The 23,374-nt window shown below is 44.4% G+C and overlaps 1 protein-coding gene across 1 annotated transcript; it reads left to right on the top strand.

Annotated features, from left to right (window-relative positions):
* Positions 1-7,385: 7,385 nt before the first annotated feature.
* LOC136541433 (protein ESSENTIAL FOR POTEXVIRUS ACCUMULATION 1-like) lies at positions 7,386-15,559 on the top strand. The gene is given in 15 exon segments (XM_066533296.1): positions 7,386-7,451; positions 7,453-7,486; positions 8,458-8,525; positions 8,648-9,369; positions 9,371-9,539; positions 9,626-9,707; positions 9,839-9,877; positions 10,207-10,313; positions 10,315-10,852; positions 10,934-11,402; positions 11,404-11,740; positions 11,742-13,534; positions 14,426-14,589; positions 14,667-14,726; positions 14,821-15,559. Coding segments are annotated over 15 exon segments (5,001 nt in total). The 5' UTR covers positions 7,386-7,400; the 3' UTR covers positions 15,189-15,559.
* The last annotated feature ends 7,815 nt before the right edge of the window (positions 15,560-23,374 follow it).

Genomic DNA, 23,374 nt, shown 5'->3' with positions numbered 1-23,374 from the left:
GGCGGCGTCCTAAGGGATCCTCGTGAGCGGAAGTGTAAGCGTAAGCATAAGAGGCGGCAACATTTCTCAACCCAAAGGGGTATGGGGATGGTGCCGTCGCCGGGCTCTGCTCCACCAGAGTTGGCTCCTCAGGGAGCGGTGGAGCGGAGCTTGATGACTGGGCGTCACCGCGTGCCACCGGTGTTTTCCCTTGTCCACGCTCAGGCTAGATAGGTCCCCAACCAGGGACCTTGCGCCAACAGCTGGTCGTAGGATACCGGCGGAGAGCGGCGTGACGCCCTAGATTCGTGTTGTGTCGGGGTGATCCTGCTCGCGTCGTGCCTGGCGAGTGCGGTGAGAGCGGCCGCCCGGGCACCGCCTACGCCTGGGCTGCCGGTGCGTGACTTTATCGTCGGTTGGTGGGGCTCGGGGCATGAGGAGTACCATGTCATACTCATGCCCTAGAGACATGAACTCTAGGCTCTCGAACTAAATCACCATGCCGAGACGCAACGGTCGTACGGGGTCTACCATTCGGAACTTGTTGGGATGACGAAACTGACATGCAGAGGCCCCTGCTTGGCGTGCCAACTGTCGGTGTTTCGGACCGAGGGGTCCTCAACCAACTAGTAAATTTGTACTGCGTGTTTCCGATCCTAGATGGTGATGCAAAGAGACACAAGGCTTATACTGGTTCAGGCGATCGGTGCCCTACATCCAGTCTGAGAGATCGATCTTGTATTCCTTGCACCGAGGTGCTTGTAGTAGGGGGTTACAAGCTGGGTGAGAAAGGGAGCTTGTCCTAGGTCTCAGCACGGAGTGATGCGGGCTGCTTGAGACGTTGCTCTCAGACGGCTGGGGAGTATGCGTGTTACAGGGTGTTGTTTTTGTGTGTGCCTGTGTTCCTCTTCTAGAAACGGCCCAAATCCTTTCCTTTTATAGTTGAAGGAAGGACCAGGGTAGTACGTGTGCTAACTATACGGCGTCGTGCGAACGGAGGCGGCGTGTCAGAGCTCTGTAGCCTGTTCCTGTGGCGGCGTGGTTGTCAGAGTGGTCCGTCCTTGAAGCGCTGGGGCGACGTGCTGGTCACATCCGATCCTATGCATCATGGGAGCTCTAGGGCTACCATGAAGCGGGCGCGGCGGTCATCGTGCGGGTCACTGTAGGTTGACTGCACGTGAGGCCGAGGCTTGGTTGGTGCCGAGGCCGAACCATGGTGGGGGTCTCGGCAGACGTGAATCTCGAGATGGCCGAGGCCCTGATGTAGGGTGCCGAGGCTCGGAGGGAGCGGTCGGTCTGGTATGCTGGTTCGGAGGTGATGATGACCCAGGCCAGACCTCCCATGCCGCGTTGTCTTCGGGGGTGGGTGTTATGGGGCACAGCATAGCACCGGCGCTGATCGTGGGCACAGCGCCGGGACACAGTGGCCGGTAATCCCCGTCGTGCCTTATCTTAGCCGGTATGGTGTTGATGCGACTCCTTGTCCCGTCGGCCACTCCGTGGTGTCGAGCCGTCGTCCGTCTAAGGTTGCGGGAGTGGTTGACGCATTAATAGGATGTGACATACTGTCGGGAAGACTGGTTGAGGCGGGAGCGATGGGTTATTGATAAGCCAGCCTCGGGCGATATGGAGAATAGCTGTCTCATTTGAGACTGTACGCACGGGGCCTCGGGCGAGACGGAAATTGGGCTCCTTGCTGAGGCCTCTCGTGAGAGGCCTCGCGCGAGGTAGAGATTTCGTTAGGGTGTCGAGGCCTCCCGTGCGAGGCCTCAGGTGAGGTGGAGAGCCAGTGGGCTCGGGCGGGGCTGGTGGTGAACCCATGGCTTACCTTCTGACTTTGTTGTTGATGAGATTTAAGTGACTTTTTTGTGTACGCTCAGGGTACCCCGTTTTATGGTACCCGACATTATAATTACTCTCATGTTAAAAATGATGAAAGGAAAATAGAGACCGGGCAGGGATATGGTATGTGTATTGGTGGGTATAATAAGTTGTGTCCCGTGGCCATGGGGTTTAGCTTGGTTACACTATTTTCCCTGTCCGTGTCGATTGAGTACCGTCCATTGCTATGGATGGTAGTCAGGTCACAGACTTATTATCCTGAGCACATACTTGCTTATGGGAGTGGGATGGCTCGTTACACTCTTGTCATGGGTTCTGGCTCTTTTTGGACCGACTGATTGGAGGCAGGAAAATGTGGAGGTCTAAGCACCATATTGAGACCGAGTCTCAAGTGTGAGGGCTTGGAGGCCAAGTTTGGACGGGGACCTAGACCCCGTGATGGGAGTGGAATGGGTTGATCTTATTTGTGCCTAGGGTACAAACGGAGTATGTGTTTTGGGGTACCCAGCTAGGGATACATTGGTTTGTGAATCACCATTTTCGTGAGACGGTACGACTTGGCTATGGTCTAGCACCGTAGTAAGAACTAGAATATGAAAAATGGTAAAATGGTTCTGATTGCTCAACCCTTGCTTGAAAAGTAGAACATGTGCTTACCTAGAATGGTTAGCTAATGAAGTAATCATGACTGCTAATTAAACTTGATCTTAAGGACGTACTTATAGTAATGCTTTTCACAAACAAAAAGAAAATAACAAACCCATATTGCCTATCATACCCCTTGGAGTCAGGAAACTATTCCCACTAGTCGGTTAAGTCTTGCGAGTATATTGTGCACTTAGGGTTTATTTTACCCTATTGCAGGTGCAGCTTGAGGAGTAGCTCTTATGTAGATGATTCTTCTGGTGGGCACAGATGGATCCTTGTATCGTTTCCTGCTAGATGTTTATTTTCGTTCCTGCTATTTAATTATCGCACTCTGAACCCTAGTATTGTAATAAATAATTTTCAAGAACTCTTGTTGTATGAAATAGGACTAAGTATTATAAACTCATACTCATTATTGGATTCTGAAGGTAAAACATGGAATGATTTGAGTTCTCCTATGGGGTGTGCTCGATGGAACTGTCCTGAATGTAGCTAACTTTTGGGGTGCTTAGTGTCTAGTGGAAGACGAGCGCCTTCGAAAGTGTGTTATTTCAGGGCGGTTCAGCCACATAAGTTCCATATGGACATGTAAAGGTGGTTTTGCTTTGATCATCTGGATGGATCGGTATCTGGTGATAACCTGAATACCCATCAAGGAAACAGAAGAAAGAGTGATTTGCTACTCGCTCCAACATTTCATCAATAAAGGGCAACGAAAAGTGATCTTTCTTGGTTGCCTTGTTAAGTTTTCGGTAGTCAATACACATCCGCCATCTAGTGATAGTTCTTTAGGGGATTAGTTCATTCTTTTCATTTTTAACAACAGTCATGCCTCCCTTTTTAGGCACAACTTGAACATGGCTTACCCACTCGCTATGCGGTATGAGATAGATGATCCCTGGCGTGTAGGAGTTTCAACACCTCTTTCTTAACAACCTCTATCATCGCATTATTAAGCCTACACTATGGCTCTCTAAAAGGTATAGAGTCTAGATCTGTAGGGATGCGATGGGTGCAAAGAGCAGGGCTAATTCTCTTTAGGTCTTGGGGAGCTGAGTAGCCAAAAGTAGAACTATGCTTTTCTAAGACAGTTATCAAGCGTAGGGATTCTTCATGCGAAAGTTTATCACTTATGATCATAGGAGAATCCTGAATCATTATTGAGAAAAGCATATCTAAGACTAGAAGGCAGATGGTTTAAGCTCAATGATGGGCTTAGGTGGTTCCAGCAATTCATCTAAAGGTTCAGGCTTTGTAGGATTTTCTTCTTCCTCCTCGATGAAGAAATGGGCATCATCTTCAAGGTTGGGTTCGATCAAATCATTAAGAGATGCAACCTTAACTTCTTCCTATTGGGTCTTCCTCAAGAATTGGCTCAGTTTCAGGCATTTAGAGAATGATGTAATGGGTATAGAGAGTTTAAAGTTTTTCCCGAGTCTTATCTTCAACTTCTCCATTTATCCTTCTTGAATAAGTCTTTTAATTGATTGTCCTATCAACAGGTCAAACTCCATGATATCAAAGATATAAAAGCTCAAATGAACCATGGTTCCTTTTACCTAGATAGAGAGGACATATAGAATTCCCAAACTTGGGAGAATGCATCCTGAAAGACTTTTCAATAAGTTTGTTGTTGGGGTTAATGGCATGTCTTTCAATAAATCATGTGTAAAAGATACAGACATGATATTAACACCCACAATTGGATTGTAAAGAGCATCGAAAGGAGCTTTATTAATCTAGCAATGAATGAAAGTAGAAGGTGTCTAAGCGAATCACATCATAGGAAAGCTCTGATTCTTCTAGCCATTCATTGCTTATAATAGATACTAGCTTTTTCATAGTCTTTTTAAGGAAAACTTCCTTAGAAGGATCTAGAGGTCCTTCATAAAATGATGATTTCCTAGACTTCTAGGATCTCCTCATGGTATGATAATTTGAGGTGTTTCCATATTTATCAAAAAGTTCATCCTCAAATTCAAGCATGAAATCCAAAATTAGAGTTTTCCTCCTTTTCCGGTGGTTTAGGATTTGGGATAGTTGAAGTTGGTGATGGGTTATGCAAAGGTTTTGGTTTAGCTATCTATGATTTCTCCTCTAGCGGCTTCTTTTCTACTTCTTTAGGGGTGTTCTCTAAGATTTTCAGTAAGAATGCTTCTCCCTGAATTGGCGGAGACATGCAAGAACGAACTTCCTAAGCTGTATTAAGACGCTTTGAGGTTTTTCTATCAAGACCCATATAAAAGTGTTGAAAGCAGAATGGGGTCTTGAATGGCAAGGTCAGGACTGGTATTAATAAGAGTATTAAAGCGTTCCCAAGCCATGTCTAGGGATTCTTTTTCTTTTTGTTTAAAAGATAGAATCTCTAAACGAAAGGCTGACTACCCTAGAGATGGAAAAGAATTATAAGCAAAAGCTAGAGCACAAGGCTTCCCAATCTCCTTATCTACTCCCTATGGTGAGATTATACCAGTGTTTTGCTTTTTCCATCAAAGAGAAAGGAAAAAAGCTTGCATCGTAAGGTTTCATCTAACATGCCTGCAATGCGCAAGCATGCACATGTCTGCTCAAACTCATTTAGGTGGGAATATGTGTTTTCATCATCTTCGTCCTGAAAAGGGTTGATCCTAGATAATGTTAATTAAACGTAGGCACAACTCATAGACAGGTGTTAGGATAGGCTTTGAAGACTCTTGTGGCTATAGGCGTGCGCTTGTGGGTGCACCATATTGATAGATAGGGGTGGATTCTAGATCCATGGTAAAGAGAAAAGAAAAGGTAAAAGATAAAAGAATAAAGATACAAGGATAAGCTAGGTCCAAAGTTAACTTAGCAACCGTTTCACTAGCAACGGCGCCTAGAAATACTTATTGGTATAAATTAATACACACAGAATAATCCGCAAGCACACGTATAATATATCGATGTAGCACTTCACCTGGAGTACCTAGTTTTATATCGAACTCGAGGAAACATGTGTGAGAATAACCAAATCTAACTTATTCTAACTTCACAATCAAGGTTAGATAATAGGAGTGTAGGGGAGACTACTAAGGTCTTCTAGTTCTAACTTCGGTAAGCTTTATCTTCTATTATTTAATTCTGGGGATATTACTGGAGAAAATATAGGCAGAGTATGTTTCCTATAGTAACAAAGTCCTGTTAGGCCTACTAACAGGAGGTGGACTATAGAGGATTCAACGAGGCTATAAGAGTCACCCTCGTGAGCTACTACCAATCTAGAAAATAGGGTACATCCATGAGTAACCGAGTCTAAGCACCACGCTTATACTATGAATACTATTTTAACCCAAGAGCTACAAGGATTAAAGTACTCAAAGAGAGTCACAAACCTGAAGAATAATATGACCAAGATGCTTACTTGAATTAGAAGTCGATTATCAGAGAAATCTCAAAAGCAAGCTCAAGAAGAACTTTATTCCACCAGGTACAAGCCGTAGAGAGAGCACCGACAGGCCGAGACTTCTTTGAAACTCTTTTCTCTCTATCTCTAATATAAGACTAGATTCTATGAAGGACTAATTTTCTCTTAATTGCTAGCTCTAATCCTAGTGGACATATGAATTAGGGTTTCTAGCTTTTCAGCTCTCAAGATCTAACTTGTCATGCCCTGGACGGGGAGGGTGCAGGCAGGTATATATAGGCTAGAACATCAATCCTGAGCCCTCAGATTAAACCGACTTGAATAAACGGCGGAGATGTAATCTTTAAGGCGGTGGAGAACCGACTATAACAAGGAGGGTCCGCCAGGTGGACTCCCACAGGACTGGGTGGCTGGCCCCACTATGTCAGGGGCACGGGCTCCGCTTCGGTGGAGAGCCTCTGGAGTCTTCTAGAGTTTTCCCACGCTGTTTACAGCGACGGAATTCTGTAATTTTCTTTGACGAATAGGTCCTCCTTGGCGGGTTTTCTAATTAAATCCTACTGACAACACAGATTTCACCAAAACTCGTAGAATTTATTAGTTAAAACCTCTAAGTCTATAGTGGTGATCCTATTTTAGCCTATTTATGCATGTTATATTGACGATTTGTGATAAATGTTAACTACCGTCAACAATAGGCTAAAGGTAGAACTATTAGCCCAACTTTAACGATTGTTTTTAGATTAACTTTAATGATTGTTGGTACATTGCCAAAAGTGGACGGGACTTCGCTTTTATGGGCTTTGTTTGCTTCAGTGGATTATAAAATGAGCCTGCTGGCCAAGTAGTGTTATGAGACATTGGGCTGGATCGAGCTGTCTACCAGCACTGCCTAGGCTAGAGTTTGAAGCAAACAAGCCCTATGCGCAAAACATTGGGCTTTCTATAGGCTTTTACACGGGTCTTTAGTTAGCACACACGTATGCTAAGGATAGTCACCGGACCCACTTAGCTGGCTTATACGGTGAAGGTCTCTTTTAGCGATTCTTATAAAATCACCAAATATGGGCTCTTTCTATTTTTTGAAGGCCCATATTCAAGAATGTTGTCAAGTCCAACTCGAAACATCCGCCACATCATATGTATACTGTATCTTATGTTTCAAAAAAACATCAATACATGGTAATAATTCCATTGTCAACTTCAAAACATACATACATTACTTACATGCACTCATAAATAAAAATAATGTTTAATACCTATTTGTAAAACATTAATAAATAAAAATATTTGACATTTTTTATTTATACACAAAAGAAAAAAAAGAATATCAAAAGGAATAAGAAAGATAAATACTTGAATTATTTACGGAATAGCAAGGGGCCTGGATGCAAAAGAGTCCTTGGGGAATCGTGTGCCGTGTGGTCTGCGCCCGGTTTTTTATCCTAGGGGGGAAGGAACTGCCCCACTCTCATCTGCTCGCGTCCGCTTCTCCGCTCCCAAACCTTCCCAACGAGCAGCTCTAGGGTTTTCGCCGCCGCCGCCCATGGCCGCCACTCCGGACCGCGCCAATGCCGACCTCCGTCGCCGCCTCGCCAGTCGACACTCCTCCGCCGCCCCAGATCGCCAGAGGTAACCGCTCCGCCCTCTTCTCGATCCGCATGAAACCCTAGCTCAGGCCCGCTTCTCGGGTTGGTCTCGATTCGGTTCTCGTTCAGCCCTTCGATCCGCGCCGTAGGTTTAGTGCTTGCGGGGGTTTTCGGCGGGTGTTGGATGGCGCCGCCCCCGCGGGGTTTCGTGCTGTTCTTCCGGTGCTGTGTTCGTGGCTCGGCCGTTGATGCTTGGTGGCGCCAGGTGTTCAGATGCGTCAAGGGGGGTGGTGCTTGGTTAGTGAAGCGAGTTCGCTTTGATTTGGCTGGACTGGATGCAATGGTCAGGTTGCCTTCTGTATCGATTTTGGAGGCGCTGATTTGACTGATTGGATTTGTTTCAGTCAGTAATAGTTCTGATTTTTGTTGTTGATGCTGGTAGAGATCCCTCTTATTATGTTTGATGTCTATGTTTTGTGTAGATTTGTTGTTGTATGTATTGCTCACTACATGCAGATCGGTGTGGTGATGTTGATGCACCTGTTAATATTCTTACGATGCATAATGTAGCTGAAAACCAATGTCTCAGCCCTGCTTCTTAGAACATGCCGTGTTCTCTGTAGCGTTATGTTGTGGTACTATGTCTACGGCAGTTTTAGTTAATGCTTATTCTTTTTGATATGTGTACAGAAGGTACTAGATTGCGCTCGGATTTTTTAGACTACCTTTACAATTTATACCATTCTCATTGTAAAAGAAGAATCTGCTTGAACTAGAACACACTGCAAATCTCCTCTGTCCAAATATATACATATCAGTTATATGTGAAGATTTACTACATCTTTCTCTTGTCTGATGAATCGATAAAGTATCGGTTATCAACTTAGAATAGATGAAGGTTGCATCAGCAATAATGATAAGTTGTTTATAGCGTAATCTTCCTCATTGCTAATGCTATTTTGATACTATTGTACTTCTCTCCTGTCATATTGAAGTAGCTTTTGGTTGGTGCAGAGAAGCGAGGCCTTGATACTGAAATACCCCTTTCTCCTCAGTGGCTTATGAAGGTGGGAGAAAACAAGGTTAGTCCTCGAGGAGAAAAATCATACTATTACTATCATACACAACGATTGCAGTAATAGGGTACTTGTTAGGTGTATATTAATATCATACAGTGATTTATATGATTGCTTGTTTGTTGCAGGATCCTGTTTCACAGGGTATCCGCCCAGATGTTTCAAAGACATCAGGGACTGGTGAAGACCCAGGCTACAACACGAAGAAAAAGGACGTTTTCAGGGCTCCTGTGCTTGATGGTGAAACTGGGCGTCGTGACCGCTGGCGCGATGATGAAAGGGAACCAAATTCGACCCATCGGTGGAGTCGCTGGAGGGAGACAGATAAGGAACTTGGTGATGCACGCAAAGTGGAAAGATGGTCAGATGACACCTCCAAGCATTCTGTGGATGGTCATCGTGTTCCGCAGGAGCGCTGGGGTGATTCCAATAATAAGGAAGGCAGTTATGACCAACGCCGTGAGAATAAGTGGGCTGCACGTTGGGGTTCCAATGATAAGTGGGGAGATTCAGGTAAAGAGGGTGATGCTTCCCGTGGAAAAGGTTTCTCTCACTATGGAAAGGATGCCAACAGTTACGAAAAGGATACTGAAAAGGATGACAATGTTTCTCGTTCATGGAAATCTAGTTATTCTGTGGGCCGTGGGCGTGGAGATTTGCCTCACTATCCTTCTCAGACTCCGCATAAATCATCTGGTACTTATGGATATGGTAGGGGGAAGCCAGACAATGATTTTGCAAATTTTCCAAACAATCGTGGAAAGTTCACATCTGGTACGAGTGCAATCAGTAGTGGATCTTCACGACCATTCCATCTTGGTCTACTTTCTGACAGACCTGGTGGTGTATCAGGATCGTTCGGCATTCAGATATAGTAGGATGAAGTTGCTTGACATATACAGAAGTTGTGATGTCACTGATTTTAAGTTATCTGTTGATTGTTTGGAGGAACTCTCTGTGTTCATGCAAGAAGATGCTTTGGAACCTTTAGCACTATCTGCTCCTGTTGCTGAAGAAGCGGTGATTATGCTATTATTTCCTCAGTAGTTTCTTATATTTGTTGTATCATCAAAACATTCTTATCTCACTGTGAATTAAATTTGTAGGCCATTCTAAAAGCAATTGACAAAGGGGATATCGTAAACAGTGGTGTCCATCAGGCTTCTAAAGATGGTTCTGTTGGAAAAGGTAATCCTGGCATCAAAGCAGCCAAAATTTTACTGAGAAATGGTTTATCTATTTATTTTTGTTTCGCTGGCATGCATATATACTACTTACTGCATAGTTTCTCACTGAATGCTGTTTTTAACTTTCTCCAGCTGGTAGAGAAGAGCAGCCAGGTGGCGTGGAAGTCTCAGGTTCCTTGCCTGGTTCTGTTTACACATGTTGTTTACATCATCTCACATGTCTGAACAAGCTTAAGAGATCATGTAGAGTGGGCCATGCATATTTGAGAACTATTCATGTTTTGAGCATTTGTGTTTCGAATATTACTAATCTCATAATTGGCTTTATGCTGTTGATTCACACAAGGCCATATAAAAGAAAAACAAAAGTATAATTTATGAGGAAAATAACATTACTGAATAACTCATTTGTTCTATTTCCTGTAGCAAAGTGTTGATGTAGTTTGAAGCTTGCAATTGTTCTTACCCCCTTAAAAGCTGTTTATATTTATCTTTAACAGGTGTTGCTGAAAATACTGATTCGACAGCAAGAGGGGAGTCAATGCGTCCTGGGACATCTACTTATGTTGTTCCACAAAGGTCTCAGTTTATTGGAGAACATAAGCTTCGGGCCATCTGAATTTGGGCATCAAATACCTAATTTCTTAAATCAAGAAACTAAAACTGTTGGCATGATGGGTTTTGATAACTTTGCCAGTCCAGTGCAGCCTCATCCTAATCCAGAAAGCCTCTCTCTATACTACAAAGATCCACAAGGTCAAATTCAAGGCCCTTTTTCTGGTGCCGACATTATTGGCTGGTTTGAGGCAGGTTATTTTGGCATTGATTTGCTGGTCCGTCCAGTGAATGCACCCCCTGATATTCCTTTCTTAATGCTTGGGGATGTTATGCCTCACCTGCGAGCAAAGGCAAGTCCCCCACCAGGATTTGCCACTTCAAAGCCAAGCGATATGCTAGCTCCGGAGACCCAACCTACAGGGAAGTTTGTCAGCTCTAGCATGCAAGCAGGATCAGCTGGCATCGGAATATTTGACAGTGGGCCAAGTAGGAAAGACAATGCTGTTGAGGCTCAAAATCGTTTCCTGGAGTCACTTATGTCCAATAGTGTGCGGAATCCTTCGGGAGATGCTATCTCTATAACTGGAGGTTCGTTACTGTCATGAAGAGTTCTATTTGTGCTTATTTCATTTCATATTAGTTCCTTAACCTTATTTTCTTCTGAACTAGGTTTGAATGAACTTGGCAGTAATAGCTTTGGCAGCATTTCTGTGCGTGGAGGTGAGAGCGGGGTCAATATGAACTATCTTTTGGCACAGAAAGGACTGTTGGAGAGACAAAATTCTTTGCAAAATCCTGTTCCATATTGGACAGGAGATACTGCTCCAGCATCACAAGCACATCCCATGGCTGATACATCTCGCCAATCTTTGCAATCTCAGAATGTTGATTTACTAGCCATGCTGCAACCAAAGGAGAAACCTCAAGTTGCTACTGGTAATTCTGGACTGCCACTATGGCCCAATTACCCTGAAGCAAGAAATGTTAATCCTAACATGCATGGTGGAGATCCTGCCCAAGGGGCTCTTAATATGCGTCAAGATCTGCAGAACTCCCAGAACATTGGTATCGGTGTTCAACAGCACAACTTAATGCCACAAAACCGACCAGCTTTGGCTCATTTGCCACCTGAGAAGCTTGCCTGAGATATCTCAAGATCCACAGCTGTTAAATATGCTTCAGCAGCAATATCTTTTGTCACAACTACAGTTGCAGTCACAGTCACAGACACCTTTGACACCTCAGCCACAACTCTCTATGTTGGACAAGATGTTATTGCTCAAGCAGCAGCAGCAACTTCAGCAGCAACAGCAGCAGCAGCAACAACTGCAACAGCAGTTGCAGCTGGAGCAGCAACAAAAGCTATTGTTGCAGCAGCAACTACTTTCTCAGATGGTACCTCACGTGCATCCCAATCAGCACACTGATGATTCTTATACATTGAAGCATACTTTTGTGCCATCTGATGATTCTACTGGGTCTTGGTCTTAGAAGAATGCAAGAGGCTATCGAAGCTGATCGGAAATTGCCTGTCCATGGTATGCAGGTGGGGCAACAACCTAGTCAGTCAATTATGAATTTTAGAAATATGGATGGTGTAGCTTTGTGCGCAAGCTCTGTAACTACACTGCCGGTGCCCCATGAAACTGCTGTGGGTGCACTTCCAAAAGAGCATCACTCCCGTCCTGGAATGTTGGAAGATTTTGCGAATGTCGACTTACAATTGAAATCAACTATGGTAAACTCAAAGCTGGTGGAAGTTGCAGATGGAAACGAGGGGTTTAAATCGCACGAAGTGGGCACTGCAGCAGAAAAAAACAAAATGTCTGGAAAGGATTTGGATTCTGGATCTACTAGGATCATTGGGAGTGCTTCAGATGAGGCTAAGGATTTACATGAACCACCACTAGATCCAAAGTCAGAAAATGTATTATCTGATATTTCTGGTCAGGTTCAAGAATTGAATCTGTCGGCAGAAAATACCTCTTCTGGCATTGCGACAGCTGTGGCAACTGAAGTAAAAGTTACTGATACACAGGAGACCAAGAAAGCAGAAAAGAAAAAGAAGCAAAAGAAAAAACAGGCTGCTGCAGATGCTGGCAAAGGAGCATCAAAGGCGGTTTCAACCCAGCAGCCAAGGCAGGAAACTGAGGTTGACAGTTCTGATCTTGGTGGTAATAAGCATGATTTACCAGATGATACAGAGGAACTATTTTGGGGTTCACCTATCAGAGTGCAAAATGAGATTTTACCCCCCAAAAGTCTTCCAGAGGAATATGACGCTGACAAAGCTGAATCGCAGTTTAGTTCTCTATCATCTGATCCTCATATCATGGCAAGCCAGCGTGCATGGAAACAACCTACTCAGGGTCTCAGGCCTAAGTCACTGCTGGAAATCCAAGCTGAGGAACAATTGCGTGCACAGAAAGGATTAGCTACTGATACTGCTAAGCCAGCAGCTTCAGTCCCTTCAATTCCTTGGAATGGCATGGCAATATCTTCCGAGCAACATTATGGGGGTTCAAGTAAATCATTGGGAAGCATGGAAAGTGCTGGTGAGAGGAATAAAAGAAGCCAGTTGCATGATTTGCTGGCAGAAGAAGTTCTGGCGAGGTCAAGCATTGCAGATAATGAGAACATAGGTAATGCCAATGATGCATTTTACCCTCCTCTGTCGCCTGCTGCTGTTCAGCCTCAGCCTGATGCTCCTGCTCTTGATGATAATGACTTCATTGAGGCCAAGGACAAAAAGAACAAAAAGAAGGTAGCAAAAACCAAAGCTTCTACTGTGAAAGCTTCATCACCTGTTGGTTCCTTTGATCCACCAGCTATTTCCATGCCCTCTGAAAAGGGAAAGTCTGCCAAGCAAGCACAACAGGAGTTAGAAATGTTGCCAGCTCCACCAAGTGGTCCATCCTTTGGAGATTTTGTTCTTTGGAAGAGTGATCAGACTAGCTCTGTGCCTGCTCCAGCGTGGTCTAATGACTCAGCAAAGGTGCAGAAACCTTTGTCTTTGAGAGATATCCAGAGAGAACAAGAAAGGAGAACCGCTTCTATCCAGCAACAGGCGCCCTCACCAACTTCAGCAAAGGTGGCCCCGAACCAAAAAGGTCACGGGAATGCTTCTTCCTGGCAAGCTTCCGGATCATCTCCATCACAAGCAGTTGCCCCCGTCCAAATGAGTTCCAATGCTCCAAGTCGTTCTAAGTCAAGTGCTGAAGATGATTTGTTTTGGGGCCCTTCTGAGCACTCCAAACAAGATAAGAAGCAGTATGTCTTGCAGCAGCTCTTTTAATTGAATTAATTTGTTTGGTGTTGCTTTCAAGATGTTATTACAAGTTTTATTCTGGATTCTACGCTTACAAAGGATTAGTGAATTTATTAATAAACTAAATTAGCAAAATATGATTGAACTTCATACTAAAAATAATTGCAGAAAGGATCTCTTTTGAAATTAAATTTAAAGCTTCATTCCCTTATCTAGTTTGTTTGAGACTTAAGATCCTTGCTTTTCTCATTGGTGTTTTTGGCAGTGTTCGCCTAAACGGATTAAACGTCCGTTTAAACGGCCAGTAAACGGTAAACGGTGATAAACTGTTTTGTTTAGGGGGTAAACGGAAATTAAACGGTTGACCGTTTAAACGGTAAAAAAACGAGAAAAAACGGCCTAAACGGAACGGAGATAAACAGCATTAAACGGGCTAAACAGTTGTTTAAACGGCCGTTTAGGCGAACATGAGGTAAATCTAGTTCAGTTTTGTATGGATAAATTTGTATACTTAAGTTTATTATATTTATAAATGTGTACACTTGATATGTTGCATGCATAAATATCTATTTGGTTCTTTTCACATGCATAAATATATATATATATACCAAAATAATTGATTTTTACTCGGATAAATATGTATAAATGCTAGAATACTTGATTTTTTACATGCACATATATAATTATATGTATTTTTTTTAAAAGTACAAAACCGTTTAGACCATTTAACTTCGTTTAAACACCGTGTAAACAGCCTAAACGCTAAACGAAGGGCGACCGTGTAAAGACCGTTTACCGTTTAGGAAAACATTGGTTGTTGGATCGCAAAAGATGGATATATGGATCTGCATAATTTATGAGAATTTTTATGTTTTATCTGATATCGTTACCAGGTCGGAGTTTCCAACTCTGTCGAGTCAGAGCAGAAGTTCCATGATGAAGGATCAATCTCCACTGAATCGTCAAAAGTCTCAGGCAGGCAGATTGCCAGTTTCTTCTTCTGCTACTGCCAACCAATCTGGCAAAGGGAAAGCAGAGGCTGCAAACAAGCAGACTGGTATAGCTAAAGTTTTTTAGTCGCATTCTTTAAAGACTATCATCACGTTCAAGGTTCTAACAACTGTCATTATGCAGAGGCAATGGACTTCAGAGATTGGTGCGAGAGTGAATGGGCCAGGCTCACTGGAACAAATGGTATCGAACTGTGCCGTTAGCTCTTGCTTCAAGTTAGGATAAATTCAAATATTTTGTATTACTTTTGTTAATCTTGCTGTACTTCCCCTTTCAGATATAAGCTTCCTTGAGTTTTGCATAAAGCAATCCACTACTGAAGCGGAAATGTTCCTTCATGAGAACATTGGCTCTCTTGACCGCAGCCACCAGTTCATCGACAAGTTCCTCAACTACAAGGCCTTCCTGTCAGCAGATGTGCTCGACATGGCCTTCCAAGCTCCCAGCACGCGTGGTACCCACGGTGACGGCGCAGGGCGGGCAAACCCTGCCTCTGCAGCCAGAGGAGGCACGAGCGCGGACGCGGAGCTGGATGGCGGCGGGAAGAAGAAAGGCAAGAAGGGGAAGAAGGTGAGCGCGGCGGTGTTGGGGTTCAACGTGGTGAGCAACCGTATAATGATGGGCGAGATCCAGAACGTGGATTAGGAGGGGACGGCACACCACCGTTGTACATAGACCTCTTGGTTTTCCGGCCAGGACATCCATCGCCGCATGACCCATGTAGTACATACATAGTTTGACCTCTGGTTACATGCTGAAGTTTTTCGGGCTCAAGGGAAGCTGGGGTGTCCCGGCCCGTCGGTGCTCTAGGTTGCTCGGAATGGAGCAGTGGAGGCGTTTGACCTGTTTTTGCTGAGGGTGGGAAACTGAGCTTAGATGCAGGGTCATGTGGTTGGTGATTTTGGGTTCCTGTAACATTTGGATAGGATCCTGTAACAGACAGAAAATATTTTCGTCTCAATAGGAACTCACCAGAGAACATAGATGGATTCAGTTCAGTACTTAAGTCTGTTGCTGTTGTGATGTGGTTCACTACTTCAAGTTGTGGTTTGTGGTTTGGTTTACCCCTTGTCCTTTGGCACGGGTCGGCAGTGGCCTCAGCGCTGCTATGGCCGTCGGCAGGCTACGTTGACCTCGAGTACCTCGTGGCCATCGAAGGCAGATTATTAGTGGGCTCCAAAGGCGGAATCCCTGGCTCACCTGATGTGGGCCGAGTATTTTTTTTGAAAGTTTTTCACAAATATGTCTTTGGAGGTATGCGTTCAAAATATGGACCCTTAGCTCGGCGCCAAAGGGTTTGGTGCCTAGGTCGGGGGGCCATGTCGGCATCAAAGTAGAGTCGGGATGATATGGCAGCCAACTCGGCGTCGTGGATCTTGGCGCCAAGCTTGGCGCCGAGTTTGGCGCCATAGATCCTGGTGCCAAGCCGGCGTTACAGCTGGGTCCGTTTCCTTTCTCTCTTCCTTCCTTTCCTTTTTCTCTCTTCCTTTCTTTTCTCGCCCGATGCCTCCCGCCACCGGCGCCGCTCCCACCGCGTGCCCCCGTCCCGGCCGCCGCGTCTGCGCCCCGCTCCCCCATCCCGGCCGCACTGCGCCGGCCAGCGCGGCCCGGCCCGACTCGGTGTCCGCGCCACCGCCCCGCGCCCCCGTCCCGGCCGCGCTGCGCCGGCCGGCCGGCCCACCGCCCCCGCCGCCGTGGTCTGGCCCGGCGTCCGCGCCCCGCTCCCCCATTCCCGGCGCGCTGCGCCGGCCGGCCTGCCCCACCGCCCTGGCCGCCAGCCACGGCCGCCACGGCCATTGCGCCCTGCCCGTTTCGCGGCGCTGGGCCAGGCGCTGCTGCCTCTCTGTCCTCCATGTCCAGCCAGACGCGTAGGTCGTTCTCCACCACCCCGTCCCACGGCCCTCCACCGCGCTCAGCGCCTCCTCCTGCTCTCCACCGCGTCGTGCACTGATATCGTTGGACATGTAAATTTCGTGTATATGCAATGTAGTTAGATAGTGAGGTTGAATTGTGGTGTAATAGTTAGTTTATTGATGTACTTAGGATTGTAATGTGATAATCTATTAAGTTTAATTAGTTGGTGGTCTAGAGATTAGGTGATAACCTAGTTAGACTATTTACTTACTTAGTTAGCTATCTACTTAGTTATGATAACCTATTTAGTTTAATTAGTTGGTGATGTAGTGATAATAAGGTGATAACCTAGTTGTTGGACATGTATGGAGCTAGCTATTATGTTATTTGCAAAGCTAGCAGTTACCTAGTATGTAGTTGTTGGCACGTAATTTGGACTAAACGAAATGTGTTTGGATTTATGTATGAAATAGATGGACAACCTAGTGAGCATATATCATAGAGGCACCGTGGAAAGAGATCGCTATGGATATGTTGAGTTTGTTGACATACAAAACGTGCCTGTGTTATTCAATGAGAAGCCTTCATTTAGTGATTTGGTTGCAAGGGCTCGGGAGGAGCTACATTGCCATGATGATGATGGCATCACAGTTGAGGGTGTACTTCACCTAGGTTTCCCTCCCAACATCCTTAGGAAGATGATCCCAATTGGGTGTGTAGACCAGTGAGAGAACTATGTGAGATCGGCTATGAAGTGCCAGTTCTAAAGTTTGGACTGTGGTTGTGCATCGGGTGTTAGTCGATCCCATCCCTCATGGGTTTTCCCCACCAATGGGTCAGCAGGCACACTTCGACCCTCCCGTCCCAGAACCTGATATGGATGTGGAGGTTGCACCTACGGTTTCCCAATGCTCAATCTGCCCCCAATGAGCTAGTTGGAGATGCTTGTCAGACTCATGATGTTGTGGCAGATCCTCCTCATGAGATTCCTTTGACATAGAATCATCCGAGTAAGTGTCTTATCCCTATGGTTATTGGGAGCTTTACCCCTTTCTTTACATCCATTTTTTCATTCTTTTCCTCATTTTTCTACTTATGTTGCAAGAGACATTCCTGATAATGTGGATGTGCCCCCTGTTGCTGCGCAAGTGCACTGTGGAGATGGATTCCATGGCTCTAATAGTGTTGAAATTATGAATGATTCAGAGCCATATGAGATGGCAAGGGCTCTTGATTCTGATGATAATCACCCTGTTGGAGAGCTAATAGAGAGTGATGTTGAGATGCTAATGCGTATCTTTCCCGACCGTCATGATCCAAGAGTTCACGAGTTCAGCGATTTTGCTCATTTCGATCAGGCGTGTGTAGAAGGATGTTATGATGAGCTCCTTGAAGCTCCTGAGGCCGGCCCTAACATGGTAATTGAGAAGGGTAGGGTATTCAAGGACCTCCCTGCATTGAAGAGGTGGTTACAGGCATTTGCAGTAATACGAAAGAGACCTTACAAGGTCTTGTATTCATATGCAGAGCGCCGTCACACAGTTGTGTGTGACAAGGAACGATGCCTATGGAGGGTTTGTGCAAGGAAGCAAAAGGTCATCGAAAGTGGAAGATCACAAAAGTTATCGGGCCACACAATTGTGCTGACCATGTGCTGACACTGAAGCATCGACAATTGACATCTACCCTCATTGTCAAGCGGTTGATGGGAATATTGCAGAGAGAACCCAACATGAAGGTTAGGACAATTATTAGGACCGTTGAGGTGTTGTATGGAGGTTATGTGATAACTTACGGTAAAGCTTGGAGGGCTGAGCAGTGAGAGTGGAAGATGATATATGGAGACTGAGAGGATGGGTATGAGCAGCTGCCAGTACTTTTCAATGCTAATCAAAGCAGTGAATCCAGGCATGTACTATGAGTATATTCCCAAAACCAAATGCATGGAAGGATGGGAGGATAGCTTTATTAAAACAAGCTTTGTTTGAAATTTTATAAGAAAAAACAAGCTTTGTTTGTAATTTTAGAAGAAAAAAGTTCCTGATTGTCGTTAGTTCATTACTTAATGTTTATGTTTGGTTGTGGAGGAGGCAACACACCACCACAATCTTATTGAGAACTTTATTGTAGGGCAATACCCTCAAATGCTCGGTTGAAGACATTGAGCGCTTTCGTCCGAGAGTCAGGGACGACGACACGCGTAGCTTCCTAGACGTAAGATTCAAAATATTCTTTTAAATATATTATTAATACGTTAAATTCTTTCAGTTAACATAATTTTATACACAGCCTTCAGGCACTAGGCGACACCATCCACCTGACCCTTACACTCTAGGCACCGACGCTCTTGATCACAAGGGTAAGGGTAAGACTAGGAGGCAGTGAGGATTTATGGTAGATGTTATTATGTACTATTATGGACTTTGTGGACTTTCATTATGAACTATTTTGGACTATATGGACTATTATTATCGACTATGAACTACTATGAATGACCCTATCTTATTCATATGGCTCCACCAACAATGAGAGACTACTAGTGGAGAAGGTGCAACACAATTTGCTATGTGGCCACACTACTAGGATGACCCTATCTTATTCACATGGCATATCTATGTGTTTGTTGTTTGGTTTAATTACTTAAGGCATGTTAGGTTTAGTCAAAGGAACTATGTACCCTTGTTTGGTACATGTTCTCACATGCCATTTCGTGTGTTTGTTGTTCGCTTTAATTACCTAAGGCATGTTAGGTTTAGTTCAGGACCTCTGTACCCTAGTTCGGTACATGTTCTCACATGCCATTTCATATGTTGTGTGTGTTGAATTATATAATGCCCTACTTTGTTAGGTTTTGTTTACAGCACGTGATCATATTTCACTACGTCCACAATATTAAATTGAATATTATGACCACAAATAATGAAAACAACTACATAATGAAAAGTCCAATACTATGACACATTAAACAACACAATAATACTAGAAGTACGTGCTGATAAACTAAATAACACAATGCATGACCTAATCATGCCCATACTTAAAGTGCATTACATGACAACATAATAAAAAGTCCAACAGTAGACAACATTGTTCAATGAATAAACCATAGAACTAGCAAGTAATGGAGATTACTGAGTGCAACGAGGTCACTTTCCCTTCCTCAGGTGTAGGGTCGAGAGGGGGGGGTGAATAGTCCTTTCTAAATTTAATCAAATCATCTAACTAAAATAAATGCGGAATTAAAACAATCGGTCTAGCCAAGACTACACCCCTCTATCGAAGTTCACAAGCACCTTATAAAGATCCTAATTAGGCAACAAAGGTGCCGGGCTAGCTAGAGCTCACCTATCCTAATTCTACGAGCGAGGTCACATAAACCTATGCCACTAGTATTTTGCACACCGGGGAGCCCCTACACAATTCTAGTAATCAAAAGCACAAAGCTTCTAAGCTCACTAGCAATGCTCAAAAACAAGGCAACCAATGCCAAATTAGAGAGCGCAAATACTTAGCTATACAAACTAAGCAATACGACTAACAAGGTTACACAAACCAAATTAGCCATGTAAGAGAGCTACTTCTATGCTATACAAGCAAGAAGGTAACTAGCAAGCTACACAAGCTAACTAATTATAGGAGCAACTACACAAGCACAATGTAAGTGAAAGTAATTACAAGCTTGTGTAAGAGGATTGCAAACCAACGGAAAGAACAATGTTGACAGGTGAATTTTCTCCTGAGGTTCATGTGCTTGCCAACACGCTACGTCCCTGTTGTGTTGACCGCTCACTTGGTAGTTCGGCAGCTAATTGGCATCACCCTGCCAAGCCCACACTGCCGGGGCACCGCAAGAACCTACCCTGAAAGTGAGGGTATCTCAATGACACGCTCAACTAGAGTTGCTCTTCGTGGCTCCCACGGGGCGAGCACAATGCCCCTCACAAAGCTCTTCTCCGGAGCACCACACAAGCTTCTTGCGGGCTTCGACGGAGACCACCACCAAGCCATCTAGGAGGTGGCAACCTCCAAGAGTAACAAGCACCACTGGCTTACAACTCGATCACCTAGTGCCACTCGATGCAACCTCACGATAAAATTGCACTAAAATCTCTCACTCACATAATCGGATGATCACTATCAAGCATGTGTGAGATGGAGGGCTCCTAAGCACTCTCAAGCATGGACACAAAGTCCCCCAAGGTGCTCAACTCCAGCCATAGGCCGAGACCACGTTCTATTTATAGCTCCACGGGCTAAACTAGCCGTTACCCCTTCACTTGGCAAAACTCAGGGACGACCGGACGTGCCGGTCGGATCGACCGGACGCACCTAGCCAGCAGTCCGATCAACGGATGCACGCCACACGTCGCCTCCATTCAACCTCAGTCGCTGGATCACAATGGTCGATTGTCACGTGCCAATAGTCAAGATGCGACCAGACGCATCATAGTGAGATGATCAGACGCTTCTACGCCTGAGTCTAGTCGTTTTTAGAGAGCTCCCCGAGCCTCTGTTTTGCGACCGGACGTGTCTGGTGCTGCACGACCGGACGCAGACCAGCCGGAGTCCGATCGTTTCTAGAGAGCTCCCTGAGCACATGAGTCCGGTCATTCTCCGACTGCCATGCATCACTGTTGTTCCTCACGCCACCACGTCAGCGTACATCAGCACTGACCAAACGTAGGCCCTGAGCGTCCGGTCACTCTTCACGCCAGCGTCCGATCATGAGACCGAGACCGCGTGCTCACTACTACCACTGACCGGACGCGTCGGTCCTGCCTAGTGTCTGGTCACTCACAGTGACCCCTTCTCACCTCTGTTTCATTGCCGAGTTGATCCACATCAACTCCAACTTCAACTCCTTTGTAAATGTTGCAACACCACCAAGTGTATACCACCATGTGTATGTGTATTAGCATTTTCATAATTATTTTCCAAAGGATTAGCCACTCAACTTGCCACGCCACTCGATCCTAGCGACGATGCAAAGTTAGATCACTCGAGTGGCACTAGATGACCGATATGCAAATAAGTTTGCCCCTATTGATAGTACAGGCCATCTATCCTAAACCCGGTCATCAACTTCTCTACACACCTATGACCGGTGAAATAAAATACCCTAGGTTATACCTTTGCCTTACGCATTCCATTCCATCTCCTCCATTGTTGATGTATCACATGCACCAACCAATCACCAAATGATATGATCCACTTCATATCATCATGTGACTGTATTTGTTCATCGATCTTGACTTCACTTGCTCTTCACCGTTGCCTTCGTCCATCGGTGTCCAAGTATTGCTCAAGCTTCATCGCCATGCGGTCTATCACTCCAAAGCCTCCGACTTTCCTTTCATGCTTGCAACCAGTCCATCAAGCCAAGTCATGTCTTGATCTTCTCCACCTTGATCATATGACTCCATGTCATGTCTCATGTGCAATAAGCTCCTTCATCATCACATGTGTGAGCTTTGCAACATCTTTGAGCCATCATCACCGTCATGGCATATATTGCTCACACATATGTACCTATGGACTAATCACCTGTGTATCTTACTTAAACACATTAGTCCACCTAAGGTTGTCACTCAATTACCAAAACCAAATAAGGACCTTTAATCTCTCCTTTTTTGGTAATTGATGACAACTCTACAAAGATATGGAAATTAAGCCTCATTTAAGCTAGCACTTCACACAAGTGTAAATTGCCAACTTGATTTAGATTTTATGCCACTTATCCAACATTTAAGCTCTATGTTAAGATTTGGATAAGCATCATAAAAACCTGATTTGGTAGTGATAGCTCCCCCTACATGTGTGCTCAAATGATTTGGTTTCACCTTTGCACACATGCATAAATATAAAATTTGTAGGAGTGTTATCACCACTAAGTGATGCTAAGGTGTATATAATAACCTTTGAAGCATGATACCAATCGGAGTTGCACTTTTAACACCATCCTTAGCATCATGAGTAGCTAGACAACAAAAACACTAGAAACCCCGTGAGATCAACATTATAAGCAAGGTTCTAGTACCACATGTAAAAATATGAGTCTAGCTAACATCCTATGTATGCTAGTTATCAAATCATCATTCAAGTTCTACAACTAGCATACATCACACAAGCATGCATATTGAATTTAAAAGCTTATGCAATGCAAGCAAGCACATGAATATGCATATATGAAATGCAATCAATCAAAGTTCATGAGCTTGCTCCCCCTACTTGTGTGCTTCTCTTGTCCAAGAATTTTGATCCTTTCACATCCTTCAATGTTGCTCACTCTTTGTCCATGTACATAGTCCAACCTCTACTTCTTTGTCTCAATTTCTCCCAAAGCTTTCATATCTTCTCAATCTATCCCCCAAAGCTTTCACAATCTCTCCCAAAGCAAAGCTTTCATATCTTTGTATAATCTCTCCCCCTTTGTCATCAATTTCCATAAAAGGTGTGCTTCTCATTGATGCAAAGATTTGTATTTGGGTAGATGGTTGAGGCTTTAATCTTGCATTTTTTATGGACATCACTTGATTGTTGGAATGACACCACTTGTATAGCTTCTTGAGATACCACACATAGTATCTTTGACCTTGATACCAATTTGTGGGACACCTCCCCTTATGTGATAGCATGGGTCATCCATTTGATAAACTTGAGCTCTTATAGGTGAGGGATGCATTCTTCATTTGATGATCATTTAAAGTTGAGGATCACTTGTGGAACCATCGTCTTGCATGATTGATACCACATGTAGATGTGATACAACTTGAAAGAATTTTCTAATATGGAACCACTTGTTGGATTTATCAATAACAACCATTTCTTGAACCTTTGCTATCTTCATGAGTACCACTTATAGGATATCACTTGTGAGTTGATCTAGACATCACTTGTGAATTCTTGATGAAATACTTGAGTGTAGATACTACTTGAAACAAACAAACTAGATATCCATTTGCATTGTTGTCTTGTGC

This window comes from Miscanthus floridulus, chromosome 3 (genome assembly GCF_019320115.1).
Source record: "Miscanthus floridulus cultivar M001 chromosome 3, ASM1932011v1, whole genome shotgun sequence".
NCBI classification, from domain to species: Eukaryota; Viridiplantae; Streptophyta; class Magnoliopsida; order Poales; family Poaceae; genus Miscanthus; species Miscanthus floridulus.
This window is presented reverse-complemented; position numbering and strand designations above follow the sequence as displayed.